At 41.4% G+C, this 20122-nt stretch overlaps 1 protein-coding gene across 1 annotated transcript in view; it reads right to left on the bottom strand.

The window, feature by feature from the left end:
• Nucleotides 1-7066: 7066 nt before the first annotated feature.
• Nucleotides 7067-20122, bottom strand: part of MFSD2B (MFSD2 lysolipid transporter B, sphingolipid) — a 36880-nt gene continuing 23824 nt past the window's right edge. The window contains exons 9-14 of the mRNA XM_021529801.2: nucleotides 18443-18526; nucleotides 17066-17146; nucleotides 12013-12122; nucleotides 10329-10472; nucleotides 8427-8603; nucleotides 7067-7440 (exon numbers count right to left, since the gene is read on the bottom strand). Coding sequence (XP_021385476.2) covers nucleotides 7383-7440; nucleotides 8427-8603; nucleotides 10329-10472; nucleotides 12013-12122; nucleotides 17066-17146; nucleotides 18443-18526 — 654 coding nt within the window. The 3' untranslated portion in view covers nucleotides 7067-7382. The remainder of the gene's footprint in view (nucleotides 7441-8426; nucleotides 8604-10328; nucleotides 10473-12012; nucleotides 12123-17065; nucleotides 17147-18442; nucleotides 18527-20122) is intronic.

The following is a 20122-nucleotide window of genomic DNA, read 5'->3' as shown; positions in this document are numbered from 1 at the left end:
TGCATTGTCCCTCATTCCCTCTCTTCTGCCAAAGCCTCAAATATTATGCTGGTGTTGTTTAGGAGTAGTGCCTGCAGAAGTGCACCTGGGTTTGCAGTGGTGTAAGCACCAGTGTAAGGTCATGGAGTTTGGGACAAAGTAGGATCACATGAAATATCCATATGGTGTGGAAGCAAGATCCTTTTCCCCTTGGGTACCTCCTATAACATCTCTGCTTCCATCTCTGTGGAGTTGGGGAAGTGGTTGCCACATGTCTCATCCAGCTAAAGTCTGACAGAAGAAAATAGTCTATGGGGTTTTGTAGTGAGAGAGAAAAAATGCAAAGGGGAAATGTAGAAGAAGTTTATGTAAGCACAAGTTTATGTAACATGATTGCATCACTGAAGAAAAGACTAATCCAAGATTGCTCCTCATAAAATAACAGCATGATAACTTTAAGCAGTTTATCAGGCTTTCACAGTGGCACTTACTGTGTGAGAAGGCATCAAGCAACTAGATTATAGAATTGGAGCTGCTTTCTCGGGGCTAAGATAATCTCTTCATTTTTTTTTTTGTATGGCCTATTTGGAAATTTAGCCACTGTTAAAAGAAATCTGTCCATAAAAACACAGTATTAAAACACCATCAAAAGCTGCAGCTAGCACTCAGCATTGGGTGGTGAAACTATAGGTTACAGCTTTTGATGAATGGGGAAGAAGGAAAACAGGTGAAATAATTTGGCAGTTGTGGGTTTGATCCTTTATGTAGCAATCATCTCTTCTCAGGAATGGTCACTTTCATCAGAAGGTGGACCATGATTACATCTGTCCTTACCAGAAAGTCACTGACAGCTCAGCACTGGGCTGAGGTGGGTTCAAAGCAGGCTGGATGCTGGGGGTGGTCCATGTTTCCTCACAGCTGCCTGACAGTCATTTTTCATGCCTGTTCCTGGTTCCAACATCCCACTAATCCATGGGAGGAGAGGGTCAGAGCTGAACACTCTTGGCTCTGTAGAACACCTTGCCTTGAATTTCTCATGCCTCAAACACTGTTTCTGTAATTTTAAAAAGTGTATAAATAATTTTAATAATAATTTAATAATAATTTTAAAAGTGTATAAAAATTAATTGCTTATTTTTGCATTGTTCCTATTTGTGTTAGATGGACAAGAGAAAGTGTCTCCCACCAGAAGTGTGCTCACACACAGGTTGCACCATACAGACCTGTGGAGTTCTTCCTCAGGTGAGCACCAAGGACTTACCTGTGCACAGGGCAGTGCTGTGTGGGGTAACTGGACCAGACACAGCAAGTGCAAGACACCTGCTAGAAGCTGTTAGTAGTTTGGTCAACAGATTACACTGGTTCTTCATGGTGTGCTCCATGCATGTGGACAAATACTGCATTTAAAATAGAATCCTAGGAATCTTGGAAGAATAAATTCTTATGTTAAGAGACTTATTTCATGGAATCACAGAATCATGTGGGTTGGAAGGGATCTGGAAGATCATCTGGTTCCAACCCCTGCTGTGGGCAAGGACACCTTTTACTAGACCAGGTTTCTCCAAGCCTATCCAGCCTGGCCTTGAACACTTCCAGGGACAAAGCATTCACAGTTTCTATGAGCAATTTGTGCCAGTGCCTCACCACCCTCACAGAAAATAATTCCTTCCCAATGTGTAAGCTAAATCTGCCCTCTTTCACTTCAAAACCATTTCCCCCTTGTCTATTACCAGAGGCTCTTGTAAAAAGTCCTTCTCCAGTGCTCTTTTAGGCACTGGAAGGAGCTCTAAGGCCTCCCCTGATTGATTCTTCTTCAGACTGAAAAACCCCAGCTCTCTCAGTCTGTTTCCACAGCAGAGCTGCTCCATCCCTCAGAGCATCTTCATGGCCTCCTCTGGATTCACTCCAACAGGTCTATGTCCTTCTTATACTGGGGGCCCCCGAGCTGGACACAGGACTTCAGGTGGGATCTCACAGAACTCCTCCATCACCTTCTGTCCAGGCTGCTTTTGATGCAGCCCAGGATATATTTGGCACACTGATGCACAACAAAAGCACATTTGGCTTTCTGGGCTCTGAGCACACATTGCCAACTTATGTTGAACTTTTTGTCAGCCAACACACCAAAGTTTTCTGTTCAGGGCTGCTTGATTTCAAATCAAAACATCATTTCTAAACTAATGAGATGATCTGCACCAAAGCTGAATATTAAAAGAAGGCCCAAATAGTTGAAAAAGTACCAAGCCTAATCCAAGAATCCTTAAGAGAAGACTGCAGGGTTTTAAGGAACTTTCTTCTCTTACAGATTTTCTTTCATGCCTGCAAGTCCCTCTGGGGATTCTGGAGTTGCCCATTCTCTCTGCTTGTCCAGCTCAGCACAGCTGAGACTTTGCCAGGAGTCTGGGGTGACTGCAGTTTTGGTTCATCCCACACTAATGTCAGCAGGTACTTCTGTGCACCAAGACTCATATTGCAACATGTCCAGCAATTGTGGGAATTGTTGAACCTGCTGGATGTGGAAATGTGCAGATTCTGTTCCATGCCTTTGAAGGTGACCAAAGAGCAAGTTTATTTTGGAAACACAAGGGAAGTTAAGTCCCCATGGGCTGCAGTCACTTTGAACAGAAACTTCTCAGGCAATGTAAACCTCTTACATCATCACAGTGACAAGGCCAACAAAAACATCCTCTAGGTAAAACAGATGAAATTCCATCATGGAGAATACTAAGGTAAAAAGGAAATTCTTTCGATCCTTTGCTAAATGTAGATGATGCCATACAAAAACTGGCTGGCAGGGGATGGGTGCTGGGCCTCCAAAGTGGAGCTTTATCAGTGAAGCTGAGCAAATGACCATGATTAGTTCCATGAGACCTGAGCAACTCCTTCTCACCATCTACAGCAGAGCACAGCAAAAGTGAGGACAGATATCTGAATGGCATAGCTGAAATTCATAGTCTCATCTAAGATCATTTGGTGTAAGAAATAGATCAGGAAGAAAGGTTTATTTTTTCTTCCACACTTCCAGAACAAACACACGTTTCCCTACCATCTAGCAGTTCTGCTGCTCTCCAGCTGGGCTTGGAGGCTGCCTCTCTGTAATGCCTCTAAAAGTGGTACTGAGGACCCAACCCCTCTGAAAAGTGCCACAGCTTAAAGGTGTCCTCTCTTTGTTCAGCTCTAGCATGCCAGATTGTCTTCAGAGACTGTAAATTCTCAGGTGCTACATAGCTAAAAGTTTCCTCCTCTGCCTTGGGAACAGACAGATGCTGCTGCTTCATCTTCTGAATGAAGCTTCTCAGTGAGTTAGCATCTGGTTTGTGCAGCAGGTTTGTTGTTTGTGAAGTGAAAGCCATCTAATTTCATACTTTTTAGCCTACAGTATGTACACATTCTTGTAACCATAACACTCAGCACTCTTGCTGAGTATCTGGTGGAATTGCAGAAAGTTAAAAAAAAGAAAACATTAAGTGAAATTGCATGAAAACAAAATTCCCTCCTGCACCCACCCGTTGTATGAGTCCAACTGAGCTTACTGTCAGTCCAGAAGATTTCTTAAGGAAAAGGCTATTGTAACACTTTGAGACTTTTTTTACATAACTATGATATGAAATTCATATGATGTATATGATTGACCACTAAACTGCTGTAATCTATTGGATAGGACTTTGAGCTAACTTGCCCTCTCTTCTTCATCTTACAGCTGGACAACAGATATCAGGTCTGAAAGGATCTGAGTTTCCCTGGTGGAAACTCCTCCTCTCAAGAAGATTGATTTAAGTCTGTGTTTTCTGTCTACAGCCCAGAAAGGGAAGCAGAGAAGTAAATGAACAAGTTATATTTGGAAACAAACTCTGAACTCAAAAGCAGTTTGCTTTAAAACATTTTCTTCTTCAACTACTTTGTTTGGAATGCTGAAGGTGAATAAAGATGAGAGGATGCAGCACGGATTGAATCAAACAGCAATTCTTATAAGGTGCAGGAGTGACTTAAGGAATTAGTACTCAAATCTTCAGAGCCCTTCCTGAAAAGCCAGTGACCTGACACAGAAGGTCCCAGCCTTCAGGGACTCCCCAGGGACAGATGTCTGAGGTGGTGTCCACCTGTTAAAGTGGGGGCCTCAGCAGAAGAGATCTAATCCAGCTAAGCCAGAGAGCTCAGGGGGAGGCAGGGGACAGCGAGGCAGGAGGGGAACACAGAGGCAAAGCTGGTGGCCAACAGCAACCCCCTCCATCAGTGCCTGGTGGGAACAGCAGCTCGGGCATGGCGTTACCTGATCACCAGCAGGAACTCTCAGGGAGGCGGGGTAGCCTTGAAGGTGTCAGCATTGTTGCTAGGCAGGAAAAGCAATGAAACGGGATGAGAAGATTGGATTGATGGTTAGACTTGATGATCTTCAAGGTCTTTTTGAACTGTAGTGATTCCATGATTCTGTGACTGGTGACCATCTCTACTACTACTGACTGCCAGTGACCAGCCCAGTACAGAAGATTTGGGCTTCCCTCACTGCACTTCAGCAAGGACAAGGAATTGGACATGGTTTGGCTTACAGAGCAATACCCAGTGACACACAACTCTGTTATCCTTTCCTTTTCTTCCCGTATTTGTTGGAATTGCCTGTGTGCAGGTGGGGAAGTGCTGTCCGTTATGCACCCAGCTGGTTTAATCCAATCTCCCATATTCTTATTAATATATTTGGATATTACCTGAAGGAGAACCACTGGGAATTAAACCTGGCCCCTGTCAGCAGGAAGGCAAGAGGTTTACATTAGATTAGCATTTAATCTGAATGCTTGTCAACATAAAAATTTGCTTCTTTCAGTCACATGTTCTGAACATGCATAAGGCATACACATCATTTAAAACTGACAAGAAACATATAAATATTTTTCATTTTACTGCACCAACACTGAGTCTAAGAAAAAAAAGTTACAAATGCACTTAATCCTCCATTCTTCTGACTTGCAAAAATACACCCATTTTCTCAACAAAATTACATCAACATTATATTCCTGATAATGAAATAAAATAAAAATAGTCTGCTTCACTTAATCTACAGAAACTTTATCTTTTCTTTTGGCAGTTCCCGTTGGTACGATATGCAAAGTGAGGACTGAGTATATTTCAGTGAGATAAAGATCTTACTGTCTCTCTGGAGAAGAAGAAAACAGTTTACAATCAACCAAGTTTACCTTCCAAGAACCTGCATTCAGATTGGGTGTCATGCAGTTTTAGAGGCAACTGCACAACTGGTCTAGAAATAGTATTGTAAGCCACATTCAAATGGTTCCATTCAACCCAAGCCAGCACTTTCTACAGCCCTTTTATCACTGGGCTGAGCGTTCAGTTAATATAAACTGACACAGACCCACTGCCTTGTAGCTACAGATTTATAACAGCTGAAAATATAACACATTAAAAAACATTAACAGCCTTTACTGGGCCTTCTGGTTATTTTTAAACATGACAATTCAGAAATACACAAATATTACAGAATAAATCGAATGTCCCAAACTGTTCTCTGTGATGTTTTGGAGATATGTGATATTGCTACATAATCTACCTACTTCAAAGTGCAGTAAATCTGCTATTTCAAATTTCATCAGACTCAAAATTGTAAACAAGCTTATGTTTTTTATTGTTGTAAACACATATGCCCCAGGCATACATATCTTGGTTTGTCCAAAAACTGAAACAAGGAAGAAAACAAAAAACCCCAGCCTTAGATGGCAAGTCAATAGAAATCTTAAATGAAGTTAACTTTTATCCACACATACTCAAAATATACCCTTAGAAGCTCCCTCTTAATTAAGCATTTTGAGGACAGTTAATAAGGCTTTTCTCTTCAAACTTGCCTGACAAGGTTTCAGTATCAAACTTAATGAGACACTCTGTTGTTGCACTGATTTTACATCCCAGTGTCCTTCAGCAAAATCTTTCTCAATTTTCCAGCCCAGCACTGTGAGGCACTTCCCAGATGGCCCTGAGCAAATTACAGATGGCCACTTCTTCCAGGTGCTCCCAAACAGCAGCAAGCCTGTCCTCCAAAGGCACTTCTGGTACAGCAAAAAGGCACTCAGTCACACAGTGAAGGCAGTGGGATGGAATTCATGTCTTGTCTTGCATTGTGCTAATTTCTTCAAGGTGAACACACCTCTTGAATTGCTCACTTTCCCTTCCAGATTTAGATATATCTTCACAGTCACACCATTTTAGCTTAGGCTTGGAGCCAGCCTCTGGAACCTGCACTGACCACAGAAGCCAAGAATAAACAAGTCTGAACTTCAGTGCTCCAGAAGGTGCCTGAGATTAGGTGTGTCTTTCATTTAAAAAGTGTGCTCAACAGTATAAATCTATAGTAGAAATGAATTGATGTATTTAAAGCATGATAAAATCCCTGACAGAAAAAAAAATATCACCATTTAAAAGACTGGTGAGGCCTCATTATTACAAAATAGGTGCAATCTTAGATTAATACCCATGCCATGGTGTTTTGTGAGGCAGAGAGCCTACACCATGTGAGAAACGGGTATGGTGGTTACTTAAAGGCCAAAATTTAAAGAAATTTGAATTTTTTCAAATTGAAATTTGAATTTCTTTCCCTTTTGGAAGGGAGTACTGATTTTTTGTATCCTCAGGGGAAATGTTGATTTTGCAAATGTGAAGTTCTCATTCTCTGACGGAGATCAGCTTACAGGTTTCAGAAGGAAGAAACATCAGTAATGGAAAATGCAGGGTTCTATTTCTTATAGAATCCATAAACTTAGATTACCTCAAAATCTCTCAAAAAAAATTAAAACAAAAATCCTCAAAATATGTCTGAATGAGTGATTTGCTTAATTTCAAAAGAAAAGAAATCCTAACTTTATATAGTATACTTCAGGCTCCCAAGTGCTTTCCAAACACAATAGTGTGCAAATTATAGGTAGAGATTGTGCTCAAAATCCACCCCAGCCCTCAAGGGTGAAGTATATTGTGAGTTAATATTTGGAAGGTGCATTATGAATTGGACTCAATGACCCTTGTGAGTATTTTCCAATTCAGAACCCTAAAAATTCTCTGGTCACATTTATACTTTTTTTTCCCCTTAAGTTACAAATGCATAAAATCTCCCATGAACAAGATCACAGCTTCCCATTAACCATTGAAAAAAAACAAACAAAAACAACCCAAGCCTTCAAGAGCTTGCATTTCTGAACATGCATAATGTCTTCCCTAGCACAGTGCATGGAGTTAGGTGTGTATTTGCACAATGGTGTCCTCTCTTGATTTCATTACAGGCTATGTCAGAATCATCCTTTGTCCTTTGTGATAAAACATGAGCAGAGAAATGGCCTAGAAAACTCTCCCAGAGTTTGTTGGTGGGATGTGAGTCTGTACTTTGAAAGCCACTGCGTTCAGAGCTTTCAGACAGAGGTGTCCTTTTTGTGGCTGTCCAAGTTCTCTGTGCTTTGATGGCTCCTCCTGGGAAAAGCAGAACAAAAGATACATGAACACACTTCTGGCTTTCAGTGCTGACTCCTCAAGCTGAGTTTGGCAATCTCGAATAGCTGAGAACCCCCAGCAAGGCATGGTTGTTCAGGACAATGACTGAAGCTTCTGAACAGAGGGACCAGTCCCACTTTAGATTGTTTACCCTGTCCCCTCCAGTCTGCACAGAGACTTTTGTCATATCTGTCAACCCCATGCACATATCTTGGATATTTTAGGGCACGAATTGGTCCCAGGCACCCTTGCTTAGGTCCTGGAATTGACCTCTTAGCATGGAAATCAGTTTCCAAGTCCAGTAAACTGGGATAATAAAATCAAGACAAAGAAATAATCTAATTTTTAAAAAATTTTATCCATCAATCTACTGGGACTGTCCTTATGTGTGTCCTCAAGAGTTGACAGAGTTGGAGAAATTTGAGCTAGACAAGATTTTCCTTGGAGAAGGAGAAAAAGGGAGGAAGGGAGAGTGACAGAGTAAAAAGGGAAATAATAGCTCAAAGCTGACCTCTTTTTTTCTCCCACAATCTTTTCTTCCTACCCTTCTAAATGGTTTGGATGTTTCTTGTATCCCATAAACACCAAGAATGCAGCCAACAACATACCATTTTCTTCTATACAAAAGTAAATTGTAGCTATTCACATGATTCCCCACAAATTTAATCTATGTAGAATATTCCTCATTTCTGGCCTGAAAAAGTGTACCACAATAGTGCTTTGTGAGCCACTCTAGAGAAAATGTAAATAGAGCAGCTGAAATTTCTGATAAATGGTCCTCTAAGCAGGTTGCACAGCACAACAAAGTGATACTGGAACACGTCATGGTACCATTCTGTTAATAATTTGACTTTGTTTTATTTTGTTGTAAGGAATATAGGGATTCCTTACAATAATAATTTTCCCAGTGTGATTAAGAGCTGCTGTGGGGGATTGCTGATGTTTTACTGCCAGTCCAATCTTACCTTAACTCTTCAAGGGCAAGCTTTGTTTCTTTCCGACTTTCTTCAGTGATGGGGTAGAAAAGGAGTATAAACAAACCCAAAAGGATGAGGATGGCAGGGACTGCTCCAATGAGGAGTTTCAGTGTGAGGATCACATCATCTGACTGTCTGCATATCCCTGGCTTGTACCCAGTAAACCTAAACAAATTGAAACAAGTGGTGTGTGTATGTCCAGAGCTAAAAGGCTGTTGTTCACCTGAAGGTTCCTTCTCCCCACCCCTCCCACTCTTCAAGACTTTTCTCCCATTTTCCCTACATCTCTCTTTTTTCCTTTTCACCAATGCATTTCAAATTGTGTTTTTCAAACCTCATTTTTGTGCTCAACTTCAGATAATTGCATTATCTCTGTATTTTGTTGTTATTATATATAACATTTAAGTTAATTATTATTGTTGAAACTGATCAAATTTCTTGCATACTTTTAAAGAAATTATTGTGGAATCCCATGTAAGGAAATAAACTGATGTCCACCTGAACATGAGGCAGAGGTGCAGTGACTGAGCCCTGAATGGATTGTCCAGAGAGGCTGTGGAGTCTCCCTCACTGGAGATATTCCAGAATTGTCTGGACGCAATCCTGTGCCCTGTGCTCTGGGATGACCCTGCCTGAGCAAGGAAAGTTGGAAGCAGATGAACCACTTCCAGTCCTACCAATTCTGCGATTTTGTGGTTGTTATGTGTTTCCTATTAATATTCAGCAAAGTATTCAAGCTCTGCTTTAAAAGCATGGAAGTAATTTCACCAATTTCAACAGCAATAATTAACTTTAATTTAAACATACACTTAAACACTTATCTCAAGATAGGCAAATTTACTCAAGTGCTAAGAGTTAGGTACACTTCATTGATTCAGGACTTCCATGCAGTCCCATAACTGCTGATATATTCAAATTCCTACTCCCAATTTGTGGAATGAGTTTTTTTTCTGAACATCCACCTAATGAAAGCTCATTTGGCATCACTCTGTCTTCTGTGTTCTCCCACAAACATCTGCCTTGGCAAATTGCTGGGACCCAACTGGAATGCAATTGAAAAGGGGCTAATTGGGGAACAGCAAATTGTTTGAGGGTTTTAGCAATAAGCAGTTAAAATTCCTAAGTCCAAAATATTCAGCCAAGCATTGCCTGTTCTTAGCAATTTCAGCTCAAGGCCCCAAAGCAAAACATTCTGGTTATCAAAACCTAATCTGGAGTCGAGGGCTGGATTTCCCTTCTAAGTATTTATTGTGTGCTGTAGCAGGGACAGGCACAGGCCCTTTCTGCCAGGTCTTGCACAAAGGCAGGGCAGGAGATGCCTGGCCACTTACTCAACATAAACCCTCTCCTAAAGTGGCATGGTCTACGTGACAGGCAGTGCTGTGAGAAAGGCTGTTCCTGACTCTGATCAGTGTCCAGTTCCCTAAAATCATGCAGGAATTGGTGATCCTTTTGTGCTGAACAGGCCTCTGGCACCGCTGGAAGCACTCCAGTCCATGTAGTCTTACAAGCTCCTAGAGATAGCCCAGTTCAGGTGCACCAGGGAATGTACAAAGCACCTGTATCATCTGTGGGGGACCTTAATCTCCTGCACTTTCATGTTTAATTCTTGATTCATACAAACCACCAAAATTTACATGAGTAGTTGAAAAGAGGAAAATCTGAAAGGAAGTCAGGTTTTTCTGAACAGAACCATGTCAGGGCAAGTAACTTAATGCTCAGTTGTCTGGCCTAGATGGCACCAATCCTGTCTTTAGTGGTCAGCCATCTGGAGCTGCTGGCACTTTCAGGCTCAGGGCATGAATGCAATTAACTCCACAGGGTAAAAGTGTTGTAACCTCAGAATGCTTTCAGAGTAGATCCACTAAGTGGAAACACAGCGTTACTTACTCCAGTCCTGCTGCAGAAATTCCTAAGCCAATTCCTGCTGACATCTTGGTAAAAAAAACATAAGAAGAATAGAAAATGGTTTCATGTCCTTTCCCATGGGGATTCTGCAGGCGAAAGTTATCAACAACATCAGGCAGCATTGACCTAGAAGTGAGCAAGATAAAAGAAAAACTCAAGCCAAAATTTCTTTTCAGTGTCCAGACTTAATGAAATACAGCACAGCCCTCCTCCATTTTTAAGTTTATTGATGTAGCCATGCACATGAAAGAATCCAGTTCAAAATGTTCTACTCCTGGAAAGGAGGGCAAAAAATGTAAGAAAAGCATGGCCATATATTACAATGTGGAAAATTACTGAAAAGCCATCAAACACTTGAGAGGTGACAGAATTCCTAGTCTGCCTGTCATTCCAATCAGAAGTTGTGATATTAAAAAAGAACAATAAACATTCCCCCCCCACCCCCCAACATTTCTTAAGATTTCAAGGGACTCTGAATGTCTGAACAGTTGCATTATGAAATAACTATTCTGACAAGGTAACAATATTTTCAGAAACCATGAAATCTATTCTCTCTCTATTTCAAAGAGACAGAATCAGGAAATGGGGAATTAGAATGGAAGCTGCCTGAATGTTAATTGTGAATTGACATTTTATTTCCAATATATGTAATAATTTACTGTTGGAAAAAGAAAGGTCTTCTCACCCTCTGTGCAGAAAAGCTTACATAGTCTGACAACTTATTTCAAACTATGTATTCCATGATCTCCTAGAGTTTTTCAGGGCATTGTACAAGCAAGTTATGAAAAACAGTGCTCTCAGCAATGGTCTTGCTTTCTGGTTAATGTGATCTCAATAACAATTATTTAATCTGAAGAGGAAATATCCTGCTATGCTCATCCATAAGTTGTTTTTCCCCACTTATTTTCAGTCCTCAAGTGCAAAAGACCTTGAATTCTTGGCTTCTTATAATCATAACCTTGTGTATTTGATCTATAACAGAGGACTGCTCAAGCAGGGACACACAGAATCATGGAATGGCTTGGGTTGGAAGGGACTTTAAAGAGCATCTCATTCTAGCCCCCTGCATGGGCAGGGAAACCTTCCACTATCCCAGGTTGCTCCAAGCCTCATCCAGCCTGGCCTTGAACACTTCCAGGGATGGGGCATCTAAAGCTTCTCTGAGCAACCTGTGCCAGGGCCTCACCACCCTCACAGTAAAGAAATTCTCTCTAAAACCTAATCTAAATCTATCATCTTTCAGTTTAAAGCCATTATCCCTTGTTCTATAACTACATGCCCATATAAAAAGTAAGTCTAGACATAGTTTGCTTTATGTGTCCTCTGCTGCATTCTTAATTGCTCAGCATTAATTGATTTGCTTAACTTCATAATTCCTGAAACAACGTTATCATACATTGTATAGCTACTTAGATTATTGATTAATTTATATACTCTTGTGTACAAAAAGCAGCTGCAGTTATGGTAGATGTAGTCTTTTAACAACAGAGAAACCAAGCTCATATGACTGCATATAGCATCCACTATAAAACAAAAACAAAAAGATTCTTAGAAGAAGTGACTCTTGCCATATTCTGCCTTTTTCAGAGGCAAATTCCATGCAGTAGTACATACATGTAATGCAAAAATACATCCATTCCCCACCTCAAATGTAAAATTCTCCTACCATGGCAACAGAAGAGATGCTGCAATGCTCAGACCAGAGACGAAGGCCACGAAGTAAGCCAGGATCAGGTTTGGAATGGTCACTAGCATGACTGCAAAAGGAATCATCCACTGAAGAAGAAAAGCATTATATCTAAGTTACCGCATGCGCTGCTCAATGCTATACAGATTGTTCTCTTCAAAATACAAAACTATGTACAGAACAGTTCATACACAGCAATGTCTCACACTATAGTATTTTGGTCAAATTCCATTTCCAAAAAGCCCAGAGCCAATCTGTACTTAACTACCCAGAATAATTGGAGAAAAGTAGGACAAGTGATAGTAGTGTTGTCTCTGTTAGTAGTATTAGGGCTACAATTGAACTTGTAAATTAAACAGATCCAAGAGCCTATTTTCCAGTCTTGAAGCCAACTCACAGACTGTGGCCACATTCATAGTCCTCAACATTCATGGTCTCCAAAAAACCTATGACCATATAAATAGTATTTGTGAAGAGCCCTAAAGTGGTTGATTCCCAAACTATGCTAGACAGAATAATAGAACGGTTTGGTTTGGATGGAACCTTTAAAGATTATCTCATTCCAGTCCCCCTGCCATGAGTAGGGACACAATCCACTAGACTAGGCTGCTCCAAGCTCCATCCAAATGTTCAAACCCTGGCCTTGAACACTTCGAGGGATTGTGCACCCACATCTTCTCTGGGCAACCTGTGCCAGGGCCTCTCACCCTCAGAGTAAAGAATTTCTTCCTAGTATCCAATCTAAATCTACCTATCTGTCAGCTTAAAGCCATTCCCCTTTGTCCTATCACTCCATGCTCCTGTAGGAAGCCCCTCTCCAACTCTCTTCAAGCTGCTTTAGGCACAGGAAGGGGCTCTAAGCTCTTCCCATTTCTTTCCCCTCAGGGCTGCTTTCAATCCATTCACTACTCAGACTGTTTCTGTGCTTAGGATTGCCCTGACCCAGGTGAAGGATTTTTGCTTGGCCTTGCTGAACTTCAGGAGGTCCCAAATTCCCCCCACCCAAGCCTGTCCAGGCCCCTCAGGATGGCATCCCTTCCCTCCAGCACGTCACCTGCACCACACAGCTCAGTGCCACCTGCAAACCTGCTGAGGGTGCCTCAGTCCCTCTCTCCATGTCCCTGACAAGGACGTTGAACAGCACCGGTCCCAGGACAGACCCCTGGGGATGACACTCCTCACTGGCCCCCACTTGAACATTGAGCCATTGACCACAACTCTTTGGGTGCCACCATCCAACCAATTCCTTATCCATGAGTGGTCCATCCACTGACTCCATGCTCCTCTAGCTTACAGACAGAGATGACATGTAGGACAGTGTAAAATCTTTGCACAAGTCCAGCTAGACACTGTCAGTTGCCCTTCCCTTATCCATGAACACTGGTAATTCCCAGGAGATTGCTAATCAGCTTGGGTGAAGATTTTTCTGCCAGTTAAATAACAGAGATGACCAAATGTCCATTTCTATTCTAGGCCAGTGGAACTACTTAATTTACTATTAGAGACAATGCCTTAAAACATCCTTACACTGCATTTCAAGGGGAGTGGCAGGGCTTCAATGGTCATTTTAAACTGTAAATATACAATTTCACAGATCATCTTCACTCTTGATGAGGAAGAATTTGATTTCATTTCCAATCACCACTTCAAAGCCATATACATACTCAGCAATAACTAAACCCAGAAGTCAGAGTGGTTTGCTCCACTCCCCACACCCAGATGCTCTCATGAGATTGCATGACAAGCCACAGAGGTTACCCTCAAAACCAAATTAATTTGGGATGCTTGGGATTTGTTTTCTGGCAGTAGTTATAGTCACTAGATCTTTTCAACTTCAGCTTGAAGCAATGGGCTTACGGGACTGAAAATCCACTTTTTAAAATGCTGATTGAATGCTTACTGCCCAGCTGTCCTATACCCATCACATGCTCCATCTCCCGTGCCTGCAAACCACAGGCACAACAGCACATGTAGAATCCAGAACCAGGGGCTTATCCACAGGGCTTTTTAATGATGGGGATTAGTTTAACATTAAGTGTTTCAATCCTCTATACGTGCAGCTTGGGAGCTGAGGGCATGAGAAGAGCTTTCACAGAGAGTGATTCCCCTAAGCACTGCTATTTACAGTTCTGTATGATAAGTGATTCTGGGAGTCCTGGAGTCTAATGCATTATGTTTATGTTTTAAATGCATTTCCCATCTAAAGCATTTGCTCCCAAGCTAAGGAGGCAGAAAACAACCTTTCCTGACTGCAAGTTACCAGCACAGGCAGATAATCCTTGCATTAGCCCAGTGTTGTGTCAAAATCGTTATTTCACCACAAGAGAGCACTCCAGCAATATCAGATTTTATGTTGTCTATAAGCAATTTTGTGACTGCCTTATGCTCCACATGGGGCACCCACTCAGAAACCAAAGCACTTAAACAAAATTCTAGATCGATAATAATAATCATTGTAACTGTAATTTCCTAGAGAAAGAGAAGCAGGGCCAGCTGGACTGAGGTTACAATTCCCTAAAGTCTCGCTCGTGCAGTGGCAGCGCAGTCATGGGGGCAGTGCTCCCACTGCAATAAACAGCTAATGCAGCTCCTTCTTTCTTAATTGTACAGCAAATACTCTGTTATTGGCATCTGCTCCCTTGTCACAGGGCTGCTGCCCTCTGAGTTATAAACAACATCCTGCAGTTATCCCGTGCCTTCCATCCGTGCCCTGACAGTGCTGTGCAAGGTGACCCTGCTGGGATGCTGAACGTGGTACTGGTCTCTGCTGCAGCACGCTATGAAGGGCAAATCAGGAAAAGGTGCAGGGAGGATGTGAGTGGAAACAGGATGGGAGAGTGGAAATGGGGCTGCAGAGCCAGGACTCATCCAAAGGCATCTCTCCATGCCACACAGTGCTCATAGACACCAAATAAACCATTGTATATCTGTGAGGAGGTACTCTTATTTTTACTAAATCCTGCAAAACCCACAGCCGAAAGATATTACTGGCTAGGATGAAAGCTAGAACTGTGGGAGAGAGCTGTCTTTGTTTTTAGACACCTCGCCAAAACTATAAATCAAGAAGACGCCACACTTCTTTAAACTTCTCGTGACAACTTCAATTCCAGTCACCAGCTGAGACTTACTGAGTGTAAGTTCAGTGTTTGCCCCGTGAGGGCAGAGTAGACACCTAGTGAACAGAGCACGTGGAAGCTGAAGGAAATAAACAGAAGAGAAAAATTTCTAGCTTGTGCACCAACCTGGTTGCAGGAAGAATGCTATCAAGGATCCTTTTGAGAGCAGGATAATTCCTGATAATTACCAAAATTCTAGGCTTTAAACTTCTAGGAACTTGAGATACTTAATCAGTAGTTAGACTTGTTGGTCATCTCGTTTGGGGGAATGGGTAAAAAGGGAGAAATATCAATGGAAGTAACTCAAGATCCTTGTTGCTTATCTACCAGATTCTAAACTCTTTGAGGGCTCTCTTCAACAGTCTCACCTTAACAGGAAAAATTAGTCAGGAGCACTGCGACTTTTTTTTCAGGAAACTGAATTTCCAATCACACATTCACCCTGAAAGCTGAGTGTGGATTTAGAGGAAAAAAAAAAAAACTTGTGTTCTTCCCTGTCTCCTTCCCTTTCAGTAGAACATTCCCCAGTGACAAATTTAGGAGTCTTAAAATGATGTGCTTTTATTTCGTTGTGGGAGAGTACAGATTAGCTGTACAGATCACACAAGGTGGTAGGGTAGAAAGCTCTTGTGAAGCATTGTCAGACACAAAATCTGTCACTGAGCACACATTGAGTCCCCTGAGAAATGTCTACAAGATGAAGCAGAGAGGTGGCTTTTTTTCAATCCATCCCCTACTTAGACCATAACAGTCAAGCAACTCAACTGTAAAATCAAGTTAAACCATGTTTACAGAGGTACTGACAGGTTTTCCAGTCATGCAAAACTAAATTTATAGAGCCAAGCTGGTTGAAGAAAGCATTTTTTGTGGCCAAGTAGACAGAGGAGGAGATTTCCTAAGGAGGAAATCTGCATTCCCAGGTCTAGTCAATGGGCCAACACTGCTTTTGGCAATTATCTTTGCTCAAGTGGTAAAAAGAAATAAGGATGGGGCTCGAATTCCAGATACTTCAAAACACGTAACAATTCAGCAAATTTGGAACTTGGGTTTTAAAATTACTTCTCATTCTCTGGAAGTCATTGCAACACAGCTTTTAATTCCAAAAATTATAACTCTTCAACTTTGTCACCAGACATAAATTTTTCAGCTTTGTTCAAATTTTGACATATAGCTTTGGGCTGGATTTTTCAAGTCGTCCTGCTTTTTTGTGCACAAGGCAGTTTCTCTTTCCTCTTTCATAAGTAATTGAACGTAAACAGGGGGGAAATGGAGGAACAGGCCTATACAATAACTCACCAAGGATGATGACAGAAAATTGCTGCTGTCTGCACTAAGTAAGGGACTTAAAATAATCCACCAGTGACAAGGGCAGGCTCACTGAGCTGGCTTTGCAGAGCTGTGTCAGAGTTGAACTAGGCTTCTTTTCTCAGGTAGGTCACCTTTTTCTTTACTTCACTAATAACTGTCCCTCCCTATTCAGAGGGATGTGGATGCTCCTACAGGGGGTGTCTAATAGACTTTTGTTTCCTTCTGTGAGACTGAATTACAGACACCTCAGCACCATATAACAAAGACAAAACAAGCCTTGCACAACATGTAACTTGTCAACATCAGGCAACTTAGATCTGAATTTATAAAACCTCATTGAAGTTCAGTTCTGAGAGCTTCAAATGAGGAGAGCTTGTGCAGATTCTTAAATAAACTGGGACCTCCCTCCGGCATCAATCCATTTCTCAAAATTTTCCCTTGGAAACTTGGAATCTGTCTGAAATTTGGTATAATGATTTAAAACAAACTCTGGAACAGAGCAAATTTCACATAGATTGATGTTATAAGCACTTGAAAGAGCTCCTGAAGTGGCTCATTGTCAAACGAAATGAGCACAAGAATATTTTTTTCTCAGAGGATTTGCTTACCGAAATCCCACATGCTGCACACTTCTTGCCAAATCTCTGCAGAAACTTCTGCCAGAAGGGAACACTCACGGCTGCTGACACCTACAAGGGACAAAAAACCTGTATCTGTACTGTGCTTACTTCCACTGTCTTCTTCAGCTGTAGAGCTCACAGACATCTTTTCATCTAGTACATAAAAGCCTGAAAGGAAGGTGAACATGCAGATTCTTGTTTCTTCTCATCTTTTGAGTGACTTTCTAAAATTCACTGTTAAGTTATCCATAGAGGATTTTCCACAGTCAAATCTTAGAAGATGGTGTCTTAAAATTTCCTTTTCTAATGCTAGCCACAGCAGTCAAAGCTGTGCTCAGTCATTAAAGTTCAAACATACTGGAAACAGCCACACTTTGTGCTAATTCCTTTTGCCACACTGCCTGAACCTGACAAATGATGAGTGAATTTAGCTCTACCCCATGATACAGGAAGAAAGCTGAAGTGCAAGATAAACCTATCCTAAGATATACTTAGGAGTACATTCCATTCTGTGTGTCCCTTCTTAGGAGCAATCTGTAAGAGAACTAGTTGCTTGCAGTCGACATTACTATTTCAGATACTGAACTACTCATCCATGGCAGCAACAACCACAAGCAATGTACTACCTATGCAATGAAGAATTGCTACTAATGGCAGCCTCACACTTGACCTTTATTTAAATGTCATCTAATTGTTAGTTATATTTTGGTCTTTACTCACTTTACCTCTACTGTTTCTTGTCTCTCTTCTTGGTGACCATCACTTGCAGAGCCTTAAGATACCCAGCACTCCTCTTTTGCTCTCCAACATCTTGGTTTTAATGGTTTTGGAAAAGATATGTCTTATAATGTGGAAAAGGGTAAATATTACCTAAGCAAGCAGACTTCTACCTCCTCATGTTAACAAAAAAATTATCTAAAATGATCTTTTTATCACATTGCCAATTGCTCTAGAGAGGAATCTTCATATTTCTGGGTATTTAAAATATTTATCCTAGCAAGCTGCCTAGCCCAGAGGAGTTGTGTGTATGAATATGCAAATTGAAGTTGTTTAATTTTCAGCACATAAGACTGGGGAAAGGGACAAAGGAGGTAAAATTCCAGACCTCCTTTCTAGAAGCAGCTTCTGCCTTTTATAGAAGCTGTGGTTTACAGGTAAAAACAACAAGGAATTAATTAAAACCTCCAAACCACTATTTTTTAGAACTGCAGTAGGGAACACCAGCCTTATTTCAAACAGACAATGCAAAAGATAGTGTAGCTTCCTAACAGCTTTGCTGAGACACAAAACTCTTCCTGTATTCTGTAATTTTGTGCCAAAGCCCAGCAAGAACCAGGTAATATTTGGGAGAGAAGTGCAACTCACCAAGATAGTCACCACCAAATACTGGAAGTGATTGCGGAGGCCGGCAGCATGAGTGCAGAACAGGACAAAATTTCCCTGCTCCAGCTGTGGAATTTAAGACATTTGGTGATCACCAAACGACAATGGAAAATTTTAAAAAGACAAAAATTGCATTATACTCCATATTAGTTAAATATAGTCGGTGACTGATTTGTTAAATGTAGGGTTTGGGAGACTCATTCTTCCCTTGTTTGCAACAAAAAGAAGCAATAACTGTTCCATTATCACTGGAATAACATGCCAGTAATACTGGGACAAGCAAGAGGTAAGCCACACCTAACAAAGCATAAAATTGACCAAAACAGAAATGGCCCTATGAAAGGATTCTGTCTCGAGGCTTTATTCCCTATGTCTCAATTGCCTTGTGTTGTCTCAGCTGCAGTCTACTGCAAGAAACTGCCCTTTCTCTTCCCTAGCAAGGCTATAAATCTTTCTCCAGAAGCTCTGACTCCAAAACAAGTAATGTTTCAGCTGTAATAACACTCCTGCCAACTTCCTGTAGTAAAGCAGCTGGTTTTGTATGCACCCTCAGCTATAGAGTGTAGCTTTGGGTCAGATATTTCCTTATATCTGAATCCTCATCAGATAGGAGGATCTAACTGCACTGTGTTATATGACAGGTGAGGCCACTGCCACCATCATGCTTCTGCAGAACTCAGGGGGATTCTGAACACCAGAATATGATGGAGGTGCAGCTCCAGCAATTCTGCAGAAGTAGAGTGACATGACAGAGGAGGATTTAATACTCATGCCACAGCAGCATGGATCAATTCGTGTTCCTTTGTGTGCTTGTATATTATAGGTGGCCAATAACCTGTATACAAGTTAGGATATCCAAAAAGTTGTATCCTGTCTCTATTGTTACAAAACCCTTCCCTGGTTGTGTCCCTGTTTATGCTGCCCTAATTTTAGACACAGGATATCACACTCTGGAATTACAGCCGATGCATCTTTACCTGCCCATTCCTTTTGCTGAGCAGTGATCCACTCTCTAAATTCCACAAAATCAGTGTCCCTCCCTCGAATAACAGCAGCAAGGGTTGCTCACACTGGCTCAACTGCAGTAACAGAGCTTCCAGCTTCTGCCTCCCCTCACACCTTCCCTTCAGTCTGCACAAACAGCAGAACAGAGAGATATGGACTGAGCTGATCTTTTCCTCTCTGGGTGCTGTCAGCAAGTAGCTGGCTGCCAGCAACCAGATGTGCTCTGTATCCCTGCTGACTGAATGATGCTGGAAGGATGTGGACAATAAGAGACCTTTCATCTTCTCCCTGTCTCTGCAGTTGCCCACAGTACTTGTAGATCTCAGACATGAGCAGAAATAACTTCTGTTATTGTATCTCACCCTTGGGTATTCCAGTAAGGACTAGCAGATGCTGTGCCCAAATTCAGGCCAACAAAAAAAATCAGTGCTTCTTTGGCAAACAAACTTTTAAGCAGTCCTTCCAAGGAACTTAATAATTCACCAAGACTCCTGGTGAGCACAGAACTGCTCTCTTACATGTCATATTCTTGCCTTCTGTCCTGATACTCCCTTGATCAACGGTTCATGTGATTAAGAGTCTCTTGGCAAAAATGTGATAATTATTTGCTTTTCAAAATAAAGCAAACTTCAACTGATATGTACAAGTTCAGAGTAA

The sequence above is a fragment of the Lonchura striata genome, chromosome 3 (genome assembly GCF_046129695.1).
Source record: "Lonchura striata isolate bLonStr1 chromosome 3, bLonStr1.mat, whole genome shotgun sequence".
NCBI classification, from domain to species: Eukaryota; Metazoa; Chordata; class Aves; order Passeriformes; family Estrildidae; genus Lonchura; species Lonchura striata.
This window is presented reverse-complemented; position numbering and strand designations above follow the sequence as displayed.